At 53.4% G+C, this 12,362-nt stretch overlaps 1 protein-coding gene across 1 annotated transcript in view; it reads left to right on the top strand.

Annotated features, from left to right (window-relative positions):
* The window catches only part of COL23A1 (collagen type XXIII alpha 1 chain), a 406,940-nt gene that overhangs the window by 379,955 nt on the left and 14,623 nt on the right, over positions 1-12,362 (top strand). Inside the window, exons 9-15 of the mRNA XM_019964762.2 lie at positions 3,900-4,016; positions 5,003-5,038; positions 5,441-5,467; positions 7,152-7,205; positions 8,170-8,214; positions 9,623-9,700; positions 11,822-11,875. Of these exons, the coding sequence (XP_019820321.1) occupies positions 3,900-4,016; positions 5,003-5,038; positions 5,441-5,467; positions 7,152-7,205; positions 8,170-8,214; positions 9,623-9,700; positions 11,822-11,875 (411 nt within the window). The remainder of the gene's footprint in view (positions 1-3,899; positions 4,017-5,002; positions 5,039-5,440; positions 5,468-7,151; positions 7,206-8,169; positions 8,215-9,622; positions 9,701-11,821; positions 11,876-12,362) is intronic.

Raw genomic sequence — 12,362 nt, 5'->3', positions numbered from 1 at the left:
GCCTGTTTTTACTTAAGCAGCCATCGGGTAGAAGCTCCAAGCACCTTGATTTGGCCAAAGCTTCCATTCTCTGCACAGACAAGCAGACATCCTGGTCACCCTTATCACCATAGACACGCAGAAAGTGGGGCTGGCACCGGGCCCAGACTAGAGACTGATCTTCCCGAGAGCAGCTGGCACCCAGGAAGAGGGAAGGCTGTGGTTGGAGCCAGATGCCCTGAGCCCAGAGTTCAATTCTGCCACTTACCAGTCGAGTGATGTGAAGTGAATCACTTCCTTCTCTGAGACTCAGTTTCTCCAACTGTGAGTGGGGGTGACATCCTATATCCCAAGCCCCTGAAATGAAGGTTCATGGCAATCAGGAAAGTGGGTACCCAGCTGAGTGGGAACAGTAGGTCAGAGTCTCCTCTAGCCCTCCATGCCCCCTGGGCCGGGTACCCAGAAGTGCCTCCTGACAAACCAGGGGTCTCTTCAACAGAGTCTGAAGCAGACTGAGGACTCCTGCTGGGTGGGCTCCACAAAGCATGTCTTGGCAATTCATGTGGCTATTGGTGGAGAGCTCAGCCGGAGATGCCTGCTCATGGATCTCTGTGTGGCTCAGGCCCCTCCCAGCCTGGTGGGAGAAGGGCCGTTCCAAAGAGTAGCATTCCAAGAGGCAGGAGGCCAGTTAAAAGCCTCCTCCAGAAGGGACACAGCATCATGTCCACAGCATTCTGTTGGTCACAGAAGTCACAGAACCCACCCAAGTCAAGAGGGTGAAGAAATGGACTCCAGCTCTTGGGGGAGGGCGAGGTCCCTTTGCAGAAGAACCCAAGGGATGGGATCAAGCATAGCAGCCCTCTTTGGAGACTGTTAAAAGGCTGTTGATGAACCACGAAAGACATAGGGATTCTTGGCCTCTGGAGGAGAAGAATTCAATCGGGGGCCAGTGACGAGGCTTGATCTCTCAGAGCTTTTGTGTAATAAAGTTTTATTCAACTATAAAAGTGATAGAGAAAGCTTCTGACATAGACATCAGAAGGGGGCAGAGAGAGTGCCCCCCTGCTAGCCTTCAGCAGTAGGTTATATACCTATCAGTGAGCTGTTGATTAGAGAAAGGAGATGTCTCAGAGTGGCACCCACAACATGCATTTTGAGATAACATTGGCACCAAGTGAGTCATCCCAGACATAAAACGCTTGGCATGAATCTTGAAGAAAGGCAGTTTTCCAAGTAAATATATAGTTTCATTAACATAGATTAGGAGAACAATGTATGAGGAAAACATACAGGTTTGTTGAGCCTTTATCGGTTCTGAGTCCAGGCAGAACCAACCTGAAGAAAGACTGAGTCTAGGGTAAATATATAGTTCATTAACATAGCTGAAGACAAACATTTCCATAAGAAGAACACCTTGGTTAGCTCAAGGTTTGAGAAAAGTTAAGTTCAGGTGGAGCCAGGTGTCATCATGGCAACACAGAATTTTAAGAGAAACCTCTTTTTAATTTTGTGTAGAGAAGGAAAAGAATTTGACACTTGTTTGTTTCCTCCTGACACTTTAGAGAAAGATAAAAAATGTCTGACACTTGGAGCCTGTTTCCTCCGTTTGGAGACCCCTGGCCTTCCTCCCTGTTATCCTCTCACTGTGGTCCGTCACTTCCAACGCCCTTCCTCTCTCCAGGCTGGGTTAAGTGGTTTTGCCTCCAGAAATAGCCTGGTGGTTTCCAAATCACCCTCCTGCCTTTCTCATCAAACACCTATTTGCTGACTAGATGGTTTTCCCGAGGCTCAATCTGGACTTTATAAGTAGAGACCATCACATGTACAGTCGCCGGATCCTCAAGGTAGACTGGCCGAGTCTGGGCTGCTGGTGTGCACGCTCCCCTCGACTCATCCCGCGTTCCTAGGGGGAGACCTCAGCCATCCGATCCTAGGGGAAGAAGGGTGTCCAGCCTCATTCCAAGTAACTCAGGAGAAGTTAAACACCCTCTAGAACATGCTCAAGTGTTGACATTAATTTTCTGCCTTGATAAGGAGAGTCCATATCAGTGGTTCCCACTCTGAGCCTTTGAATTGTTTAGCAGGTGATTCCTAACACAGTGTAAAGTGAGACAGGAATCACCCCCCACTGCCACTCTGAGCCATTGTCTTTTGGCTGGAGTTCTAGTCTCTTGGTCAGGACCCTGGCTAAGTCAGACTGGTCAGAAGATCTGTGTGGTGGACATTGAGAATTTCAGTTAATTTTTTAATTGGGAAGACAAGTGAGCTATGTCATATGTGCCATGGTCTAGAGAGGCAAGTTTTCTCATAGCGTGGGGTCCACAGATGAAAAAAATCTGTCTAAAGGAGACTCTTGCCTCAGTAGCCAGAAGAGATCCTGCCCTTCCTTACTCTGTAACCCTGGGTAAATCGTTACTCTCTAACCCCTGGCTTCTTCATCTGTTAAATAAGTAGCAGTGCCCTGGCCAGGTGGTCACAGGATTGGGTGAGACAACCTCACCCCTCAGCGCTGGGCATGCAGCAGGGGCCCAATCTACAAATGCCTTCTTCCTTTCTTGGCAACAGGTGGGTTGGGAGTTGCTGGCACTGTGAGCCAGGGATGCCCCATTACTGTGCCCTAAGCCAGTACTGGGCAGGCACCCCTGAGAGCATCAGGAAGTACCAGGGGCTCTGCAGTCTCTCCTCCTTTCGGGGACATGCCACAAGGTGAGGGCTCTGGCTGCCTGAGGTCTAACCCGTTACTAACACAGCCAAGAGTCAGAGACTGGGTGCTGCAAGAAAGAGATGGTGTGTACCTTTGTCGCTTTTTTGTTTTTTTAAGATAATTATAGTTTCACATGCAGTTGTAATAAATAATATCCCATGTTCCCATCATCCAGTTTCCCTCAATGGTGACATCTTACATCGCTATAGTACAACCACAACCAGGAAACTGACATTGATATAATACACCAACCTTATTCCAACTTCACCCATTTTACTTATTTGTGCATCTGTGTATTTCCATGCAATCTTATCACTCTTGAGATTTGTGCAACCACCACACAAAAAGCCCTCCTGCTCTCCACCTATAGCTGTAGTTATCTCCTTTCGAGCCCCCATCCCTAACCCCGCTGATCGGTGCTCCATCTCCGCAAATTTGCATTCCAAGAATCTCGTGTAGCCCAGTCATCTAGTAGCCATCTTTTGAGACTGGCTTTTTTCGCTCGGCATAAATCTCTTGAGACGCATCCACGCTGTTGCGTGAGTCAGTGTTCTGTTTTTTATTTATTGCTGAGCAGTGCTCCGAGATACGGACGTACCCCAGTTGGTTAACCATTCACCATTGAAGGACATCTGGATTGTTTCTCATGAGGAGCTATTGTGAATAAAGCTGCTGTGAATGTTCACGTATGGGTTTTTGTGTGGACATGTTTCTAATTTTCAATATTTTCAGTGTTTCTCTGGGATCAATGCCTGAGAGTGTGCCTCTAGCACTTAATAAAGCCAGAGCTGAGCGACCAGGAAGGTCTTTCAGGAGGCAAACAGTCCCCTCCCTTCCAAAAGGAAGGGGGCTGTTTGGGCACGTGTGCTTTGTCCCACACCTAATACATCTCATCTCTCACCTGAACTCCATAGCTGGGCTTCAGGCACTGAGAGCTGGAGCAATGATGCATATGGGGGAGGGTACGAGATCCTATTGGCCTCTCATGCAGAGGTGTAGGTCATGTCCCTTTATATACCAAGGGACCTGTCCTGTCCCTTTGTATACCAAGAAGTAGCAAGAGGCGCAATAACAAGGCCCTTTCCTCTGAGCCGGCCGCATGCGGGGAAGGCGAAGACATCTGGCCACCCCTCTGAGGAGGCCTCTATCTCTCTCTCTGGAGGCCAGAACTCCCTCCGCCCACCCTCAGAGTCATGCTGGGCCCCATCTCTTTCAGGGAGATCCAGGGCAAGATGGAGCTGCTGGGCCTCCAGGGCCTCCAGGACCCCCTGGGGCCCGGGGCCCTCCTGGCGACACTGGGAAAGATGGCCCCAGGGGAGCACCAGGCCCAGAGGTAAAAGAGGGCATGGAGCTAGACCACGCGGGACGTGGTTACCAAACCTCCCAACCCTGATCCCACAACCAACCCCCACCCTCTCCTATCCCCAGCCCCAACCCAGACTCCTACTCCAATCACACCTTAATCTAACACAAACCAGGTCCTTGACCCCAACATAGGCCTTGATCCCAAGTGAAAGAGAAAGTGTTAGTCGCTCAGTCATGTCAGATTCTTTGTGACCCCACGGACTGTAGCCCGCCAGGATCCTCTGTCCATGGGATTTCCCAGCCAAGAATACTGGAATGGGTTGCCATTTCCTTCTCCCAGAGATCTTCCCAACCCAGGAATCAAACCCAGGTCCGACCCCAAACTCATTTCCAAATCCAGATCCACACCCCCAGTTCAGACTGTTATCCAAGCCCTAACTCACACCTACAGACTCTGGCCCAACTCTTAACCCCAATCTCTAACTGCATTTAGATTCTGACCTTGGTTATAATCTCAGTCCCAGTCCTGACCCTGAAACCCTGTCTCTGCACCTCTCTACCAACCTCTTCTCCCTCTCTCTCTTTTCTCTCTCTCTTTCTCCCTATATGAAGCCACTGTTGTGCCCCTAGTCCTAAGCCAAACAGCGGGGTCAGACCTCATTGTACCGCCCCCTTTCCCTCCCCCAAGGGCTCAGGTTGGACTGTGCTTCCTCCAGCGCAGAGCTGGCACCACCCCCTAGACTGCTTCCAGGGTCCCCTATCAGGGCAACTGCTCAACTAGCTCACCGATTCCTTGTTGTGCTGGGCACATAACTCCCTGAGCCTCAGCTTTCTCATCTGTGAAGTGAGGACAGTGACACCCACTTTTCAGAGGTTTGGTGAGGACAAAAGTGCACTTGCATGAGAGAACGTACATGCAGCCCCAGCCCAGGGTCTGGCAGGAGATACAGGCTCAGGCAACTGTGACACCCCAACCCCACCCCGCCTCAGTGCTCTTCTCTTATGCCTCCTCAGGGTCCCAAAGGAGAAGCTGGGCAAGATGGTGCAACGGTCAGTATCCAGGGCATTTCAGAGGCCTGGGCAGGCAGGACTGTGGTTCGAGGCCCAGAAGCTCCTCTCCCTTGCCCACCCACAGCGGGACTGGGCATGCAGCCCAGGGTGCATACCTGGGCTCTTGCCCCCACCACCACTGGGAGCAGATGGGCCAGGACCCAACCCCAGCAAAATTCTCACAACCCCACACCCCTGGGAGAGAGCCTGCAGTCCACTCATCACAGCTTGGGATCTAATGCAGATTTCTGTCCAAGATACGATGGCTCAGCTGGGTTCCAGAGACAGCCCTGCCACCCTCTGGGACTTGACGTCACCCTTTATAAAACAAGGATGTTAAGAAAGACAGCCCAGATGCAGCCTCTGGGATGATGTCTAACACCCCTTCTTCTCTTGTTCCAGGGCCCGAGTGGACCCCCAGGCCCCAAGGTGAGTGCCTCTCACTCCTGTCTCAGGCCTGGACACAGGGGGCCCCTTCACCCCACCCCTTTCTCCTCCTCCTCCCCCACTGGAGCCAAAGCAGTGGGGTTAGAAGACCAAGTTCTATAACCTTGAACAAGTGACATCATCTCCTCTCTGGGCCTCAGTTTACTCCTCTGTCAAATGAGGTCATGACAGACTTTTCCTGCCTTACCTTCACAGCAGGTTGTGAGGACTGAATAATAAAGCCCGTTAGCTTTATCAGCTCTCTTTTCTTCCTTCCTTAAGCAGCACCTGCCAGGGTGGAAGGCAGGCTGTGGTCATCCTGAAGGAGCCAGGGCCCCTGGACTGGGCAGGAGAGAAAGTGGGGGGAAGGAGCTATCCTTAGTAAGCATCTTCTGGGAGCTGAGGGCCTCCAATGCATTCCCTCTAATCTCACAACTTCCTTCTGAGACTGGGGGCATTATAGCCCCCATGAGCAGTGACTTGCCCAGGATCACTCAGCTTGGGAAGGACCAGCTCAGGGTTAGACTGGAGTCCAGGACTATCAGCCCCATCACCCATGAGAATCTCTCTGAGGAGCTCAGGGTCTATGGGCTATGCTGGGTGGAGGTTATCAGAGCCACTTCTACCAGAGGAGGAGGAGGCTGGTGTCCAGGTGGCTCTGACCAGGCTAAGCCCAGTGTTTCTGGGAAGAAGATGGGGGTGGAGGGCCCCTGTGGAGGGCCTTCTTGGCAGGGATGTGGGAAGTGGCTGGAGATAAAAGCAGGGGCTGGGCACAGCGGGACCAAACCCAAATCCTCGCTGTGGGTGGCTGCTCTTACCTGTCTCAGAAGTCAGGATCACATTCATTCATTCATTCATTCACTCATTCTTAGAGAAATACATCAAACACATAGAATTACTCAGGCAGATCATTTGTTCCCACGTCAAACTGGTTCTCAAAGTGTGATCCTGGACCAGCAGTATTATCAGCATCATTGGGTCTCATTAGACCCATGTGTTTGGGGCCCAAAGGCACTGAGTCAGAGACACTAGAGGTGGGCATGCTCTGTTCAAGCAGCCCCCAGTGGTGCTAACGTGCCCTCCAGTTTGGGAACCACTGACCCAGATTGATCTTCCCCCATTGTTTCCCATGGCTGGGCCTCCCCCTCCTCATACTGGACTCAGCAAAGCTGTGCCCTCCCCCGAAGTGCCATCCCCAGCCACCTACTGAAGCCCACACTCTCCCTGAGTCCCTCTCTATCCCACCATTCCTTTATATTCTCTTCCGGGCATATCCACTACCCAGCATGAGGCTGTGAATTTATCTGGATATTTCCTGGCCCTTGGTCTCCTCTGACCCACTGAGCAGGGATCTTGTCTGCCTGGCCTGCAGAGGGTGCTCAGAGATGTTTGTTCACAGAGGGAATGAATTACCTCTCCTTCAGCCAACCCATTCCTTTTGCACATACCTACTGAGCTGTGTTCTGGGCTAGTGGGGACGGGGGACGGAAGTGGGTCTTACCCCACCCCTGCCCTAGAGGGACAAGGAGGGGAGGGAGAACTGCCCTGACCCAGTGTGATCAATGCTGCTACCAGGAGTGGACTAGTGTGCTAGGAAATGCAGAGAGGGGATGGCCAGCTGACGGCCAGAGGACCCAGCCAATGCGCGCAAGTCTGAAGGCTGCAGCCTCCACTGTTCTCTCTTCAGGGGGATGACGGGATACCAGGCCAACCAGGGCTCTCTGGACCCCCAGGGCCCAAGGTAGGTACACATCCTTCCTCCTGTGGTCCCCCTGCCTCCCATCTCCCCAGTTCCCACCTGCCTGGTGAAGCTCCTACCCAACCCTTTTACATCACAGGCACATGGACTGATGACCAGGGCAGGCCAGAGGGAGGCCAGCAGGAAGGCCAGGGTCCCACTCACCAACAGGCCTAGCAAATCATCCAGGCCACTGGCCTCCCCTGACACCCTCAAGTCCTCTGGCTCCCATTTCAGGTGGCCCCACTCTGCCCTTCCCCCAAGCCAGGAACTGGCTGTGTTCCTTGGTCCCTCATCCCCTTAAGACAACAACCAAATCCTGGCCAGGCTTCCTCTAACCTGACTGAGCCCCTGAGCTTCTCCAACCAAACCAGAAGGAGGCCTGGGCCTGAGTCCTTGGGGCTGTACTGAACTCACCACCCCCACCCCGGATGGGCTCAGGCAGGTTCTCAGGACCTCCTCTGGAAGCCCGCAAAGCCTGGAGGCTCCACAGCAGACACCTCTGTTGCAGGGCCAGTCAGGGAGCAAAGGGGCCGCAGGTAGAGAATGGCACAGACAGAGCCCAGGGGCCCAAGGTGACATAATGTGAGCTGCTCTGGTTTCCGAAGGCCCATCCTGGGGGAGACTGGTTTCATCTGCAATCTGCCCTTTTAAGCTGGGAGTCCAGAAGGTCCCTGGCCCAAGGGTCTGGGCCCTGGCAATCAGAGGCTGGCCTGGAGTCAGGTGGCAGGTGGTCTCAAGTAGTGACAAGGCCTTCACCTTGTAGCCTTGGGCCCCTGGGCCTCAGTGGCCCATCTTGTCTACACAACAAGGGGTCAGAGGAAGGCCCCACAGTTCCTCCCTCAACTTGGGAGATGCCAGTCACATCCATTCGGCCCTGTGCTCTTTGGAGAAGAGGCAACTGGAGGGGGCGGGGGAATTTTGGCTTCAGCCATACACACCTGGCTGCAGCCATGTGTCTCCACAGGGGGAGCCCGGCCACCCAGGCACTGATGGAGCCACGGGGCAGCGGGTAAGCAGTCCCCCCACCCCAGCCACACCAGTGAGATCCAGGGACCTCATTCCTTCCTAAGCCCCTGTCCCCCAGACACCCCAGAGGAACAGTGGAGCTCTGAGAACTTGGAGTCTTTTTATTTTAATACTAATATTTCATTAGTGGGTTGGGTTTTTTTTTTTTTTGCTTTTTAATTCTTAATACATGCTTTGGGTAAAATGTTCAATTATGGATGTGAAAAGGAGAGTCCCATCCTCCTCCCTCTTCTCCTCCTCCCCAGGCAAGAGTCTGCCCTCCTAGACTCTTTTCCTTGGCACATTCAACATAGATTTCAATATGTCACGGATGGCATTATCCTGCATGACGTATGGGGGCCTTGCCTTCCGCCCAGCCCCACTTCACAGTTCACCCCTGTCGCCGGAGCACAACCACCGCAACTGGTCCCAGATCTTTTGTGATGAGCCCCTATCAGCACCTTGTTCTTGGCCCTGTGATCTCAAGCAATCACATCCCCACCCCACGCTCCCACAGGCTGCCTCCCTCCTCCAAGACAGAGGTCTAAGCTGGCAGCCTGCTGGTGCGGATGGCCAGGGAATTGGATTAAGCACTGAGCGTGGCAGTTCAGTGTACACCTTCCAGTTCCATAGAGGCCATGACTGTGGAGGCAGCTGGCAAATGAGGCCCTGGCCGGGTCTGTCCTCTGGTGCAGCTGGCCGCAAGCCTGAGCAAAGTGCTCACACCCCCTGCTGCTCTAGCAGAGGAGTCCAGAGGGGAGGGGAGGTTCCGAGGGGAAAGGTGAGGCCAGCAGTAGGGCACACGTCTGTACCTGTGTCGACGAGTGCGTGTGCAGACACATACGTGTGGACGTGTGCGTGGGTGGGTGTGGACTCAGAACCAGGAGTGAAGGGGAGTGTCAGCGCCTGGTGTGTGCAGCCTCCCCCCGAGGTTATTAACTGTGGTTCGAGGGCAGCCTCCAGCTGGCAGGCCTGTAGTTGGCCTGCACAGTGTTTTGGAGGGTTTGAATGTTTTTGTTTGCCAACATTTAAAAATCTGAAGAACTTCACATCAAAGTCAGGCTCTCCATTTTCTCTCAAGGATGAGCCTCAGCGGGCTTCGGTTCTCACATGAAGGTGGATCACAGGCACCTCCTGTGAGGTGGAGGTATTTTCCTCAGTTGGCCCCAGGCCTCCCCTCTCCCTCGTGTAACCCCCTGCCTGGCCCCCAGAATGCTCACTCAGTGAGCCAGGGTGCCAGTTCCTGAGAGAATTCGAGAAGACACCGTGCTGGGGGCCGCCCAGTGTCCAGCTGAGAGAGCTGGCCCACAGGTCACAGGCCTGTGTGCAGCCCCAGTTACTAGGCTCTCGGGGTGAAACAAAAATGCCCACCATGCTCCTCCCTGAAATTCTTCCTCTTCTTCCTGCCTCAGGGTCCCCCGGGCCTCAAGGGTGAACAAGGAGACACAGTGGTAATTGACTACGATGGCAGGATCTTGGACGCCCTTAAGGTAGCGTTCCTGGTGGACCCCTAGCGCTCCTTTCCTGAGGGAATATCCACTCACTTTGCACACTTTTTTACACGAGGGACCAGGGGTAGCTTAACACAGACTTAATACATATTAGGTAACGTCACCAGGTACCTAATACGGAAATCAGTACTATGTGGAGTCCCACACGATGCTGAGAGAGCCACTGTAAATGGGCCCATGTGGCCCTGAGCTCCTCAGAGGCTGAGGCAAAAAAGGGCAGCTCACCCTTGAGAAGAAAGAGGCAGGGCCTCTCGGGGCCTTTCTAGGAACCAGGGGCTGGAAGGCTGATCTCCTAACAACCATTGGGTGAGAAAGAAGAGCGTGGCAAAGCTTGCTCCGGGAGACTCGGGAGTTGTGCGGCCTCAGCCCTGTCCCAATGCTGGGCAAGCCCAGGACCCATCACCAACTGGAGAGAAGGGCTGGGGGCCAGCTGCTCAGAGGCACCGGGAGAGGAGCTGGGGTGGGGAGAGGTGATCCGCAAAGACTGGGTGTCAGCACCGAATCCCACCCCAGCTTCAATTTCAGTTGTCTCCCACAAGCCTCAGGGACGCATAAGCTGATGGTAACGGTGCCCACCCCAGGCCTGCGTGGCGTGGAGTCGTGTGGCATGGCCCAGGGCTGCACCTGTACATGGCTGCTCCAGAGCCGCAAGGAGAAGCCCTGTGGGAGCAGAGAAGCGGGGAGGTGGATTGTGGATGCCAGGCAGGGACGATGACTGGATTTGTTGGGCAGACACAGAGGGGTGAAGTCGAAAAACACATACTGAGGGGCAGGCTAGCTGGGGAATGTTGTGGAAGGTGGAGTCACTCGAGGCAGAGAGGCCACCGGGAAAGCAGGTGCTGGGCCTGAATCTGGAGGAGGGTGGCTGGAATGAAGAAGGGAGTAAGACCAGGGCATCTCAATGGAGGCACCGACAGGAAGGGGCAGGTTGCAAGATATGGAAGCAACCTTAGTGTCCATCAACAGATGAATGGATAAAGATGTGTACACACACACACACACACACAGACACACACATACACACACACACACACACACACACACACACGCACACAGTGGAATACTACTCAGGCATTAAAATGCCATTTGCAGCAGTATGGATGGATTTGGAGAGTATTGTGCCAAGTGAAATAAATCAGACAAAGACAAATACTATATGATATCACTTATATGTGAAATCTAAAAAAATACAACAAACTAGTGAACATAACAACAAAAAAAAATAAGCGGATGCACAGATATGGAGAACAAACTGGTGATGACCAGTGGGGAGAGGGAAGGGAGAAGGGATGATAGGGGTAAGGGGTAAAGAGATACAAGCTATTATGTATAAAATAAGCTACGGGGATATATTGAACAACACAGGGGGAATATAACCAATATTTTATAATAACTATAAACGCGTATATCCTTGGACAGTGATTTGAAGCACTATATTATAGTGATTATAAAAGTATATACTATTGTATGTCATATATAATATTGTATATCAACTATGCCTCAGTCTTTAAAAAGGAGGGGGCAGGTAGGGGAGAGGAGGTGAAGGGAAGAGGCCTGGGGCTTGCTGGACTGGGGGCTGAGTGACAGCAGCCTTTGTGACGGGGCCTGAGCAGGGGTGGGGGCAGGTGGCCTGAGGTGGGCAGGTGGCCTGAGGGAAGCCTGGGCAGGGACGGGAGCTCGGGAGTCAATATACTGTCCCCTCCCCGTGAAACCAAGGGATGCCCGGGAGCAGCGGACAGCACCAGAGGTCACAGGAGAGGCAGAGGCCACAGTGCTGGGCCTCTGCTGGGGATACAGTTTGGGGCTGGCTTTGAGTGCCAGCAGGGGTTGGTTTTACGTTTGCTTCTAGAGGCAGTGCAGAGCTGTCATGGGATTGAGCAGAAGCGTATTGTGATGAAACGTATACTGAGGGCAGAGGGGTAGACACCGTGCTGTCTTACCCGATACCTGGTACCAGCTGCCAGGCCTCCCCCAAAACACAGGCCTGACCTGGCTAGGTGGGGAGGGGGCTATATGGTCTACGGCCTCAAGATGGAGAGGTGGGTGGGCAGTGATGGGGAGGCCCCACCTAAACACTGACCCCTTGACTTTCACACACAGGGTCCTCCTGGGCCACAGGGGCCCCCAGGGCCACCAGGGATCCCCGGAGCCAAGGTCAGTGCAGACGTAACTGTGTGGTCCCCTGGGTCTCTGTCTCCAGGGCCACCTCCAGGGTCTCCTCTCTGCCTCTGCTTCTCTCCTGGCACCTTGGCCTGGCCTCTAGAGTTCAGAGGAGGTGGCCCTGCTCCTTCCTAACCAAGCGGGATGCCTTCTTCCTGGCCCTGGCTTCTCCCTGCGATGCCTCATTCACACATATAATCCATAAATGGGCCCCTCATGATGTTACAAAGTCCTGTAGATTACAGAGCCGTTCCTATGGCCTGTGTGTATCGTTCACACCTGCCCACTTGGCTCAGAAGAAGGAGCCCAAGACTTTAAAATCAGTCAGGATCTGGTCCCAGCCATCATCCCTGGGCTCTGTGGCCAGGACCCTCAGCCTCCACCTACCACAGCCACCGCCGCACCTGTCCACAGGGCTGAGGAAGTGGAGGAGGCACTGCTAGGCACGCAGTGAGCTTCTTCCTGAAGGCCCAACCTCAGG

This window comes from Bos indicus, chromosome 7 (genome assembly GCF_029378745.1).
Source record: "Bos indicus isolate NIAB-ARS_2022 breed Sahiwal x Tharparkar chromosome 7, NIAB-ARS_B.indTharparkar_mat_pri_1.0, whole genome shotgun sequence".
NCBI classification, from domain to species: Eukaryota; Metazoa; Chordata; class Mammalia; order Artiodactyla; family Bovidae; genus Bos; species Bos indicus.
Note: the sequence above shows the minus strand (reverse complement) of the source record. Positions and strands in the feature narration are given on the sequence as shown.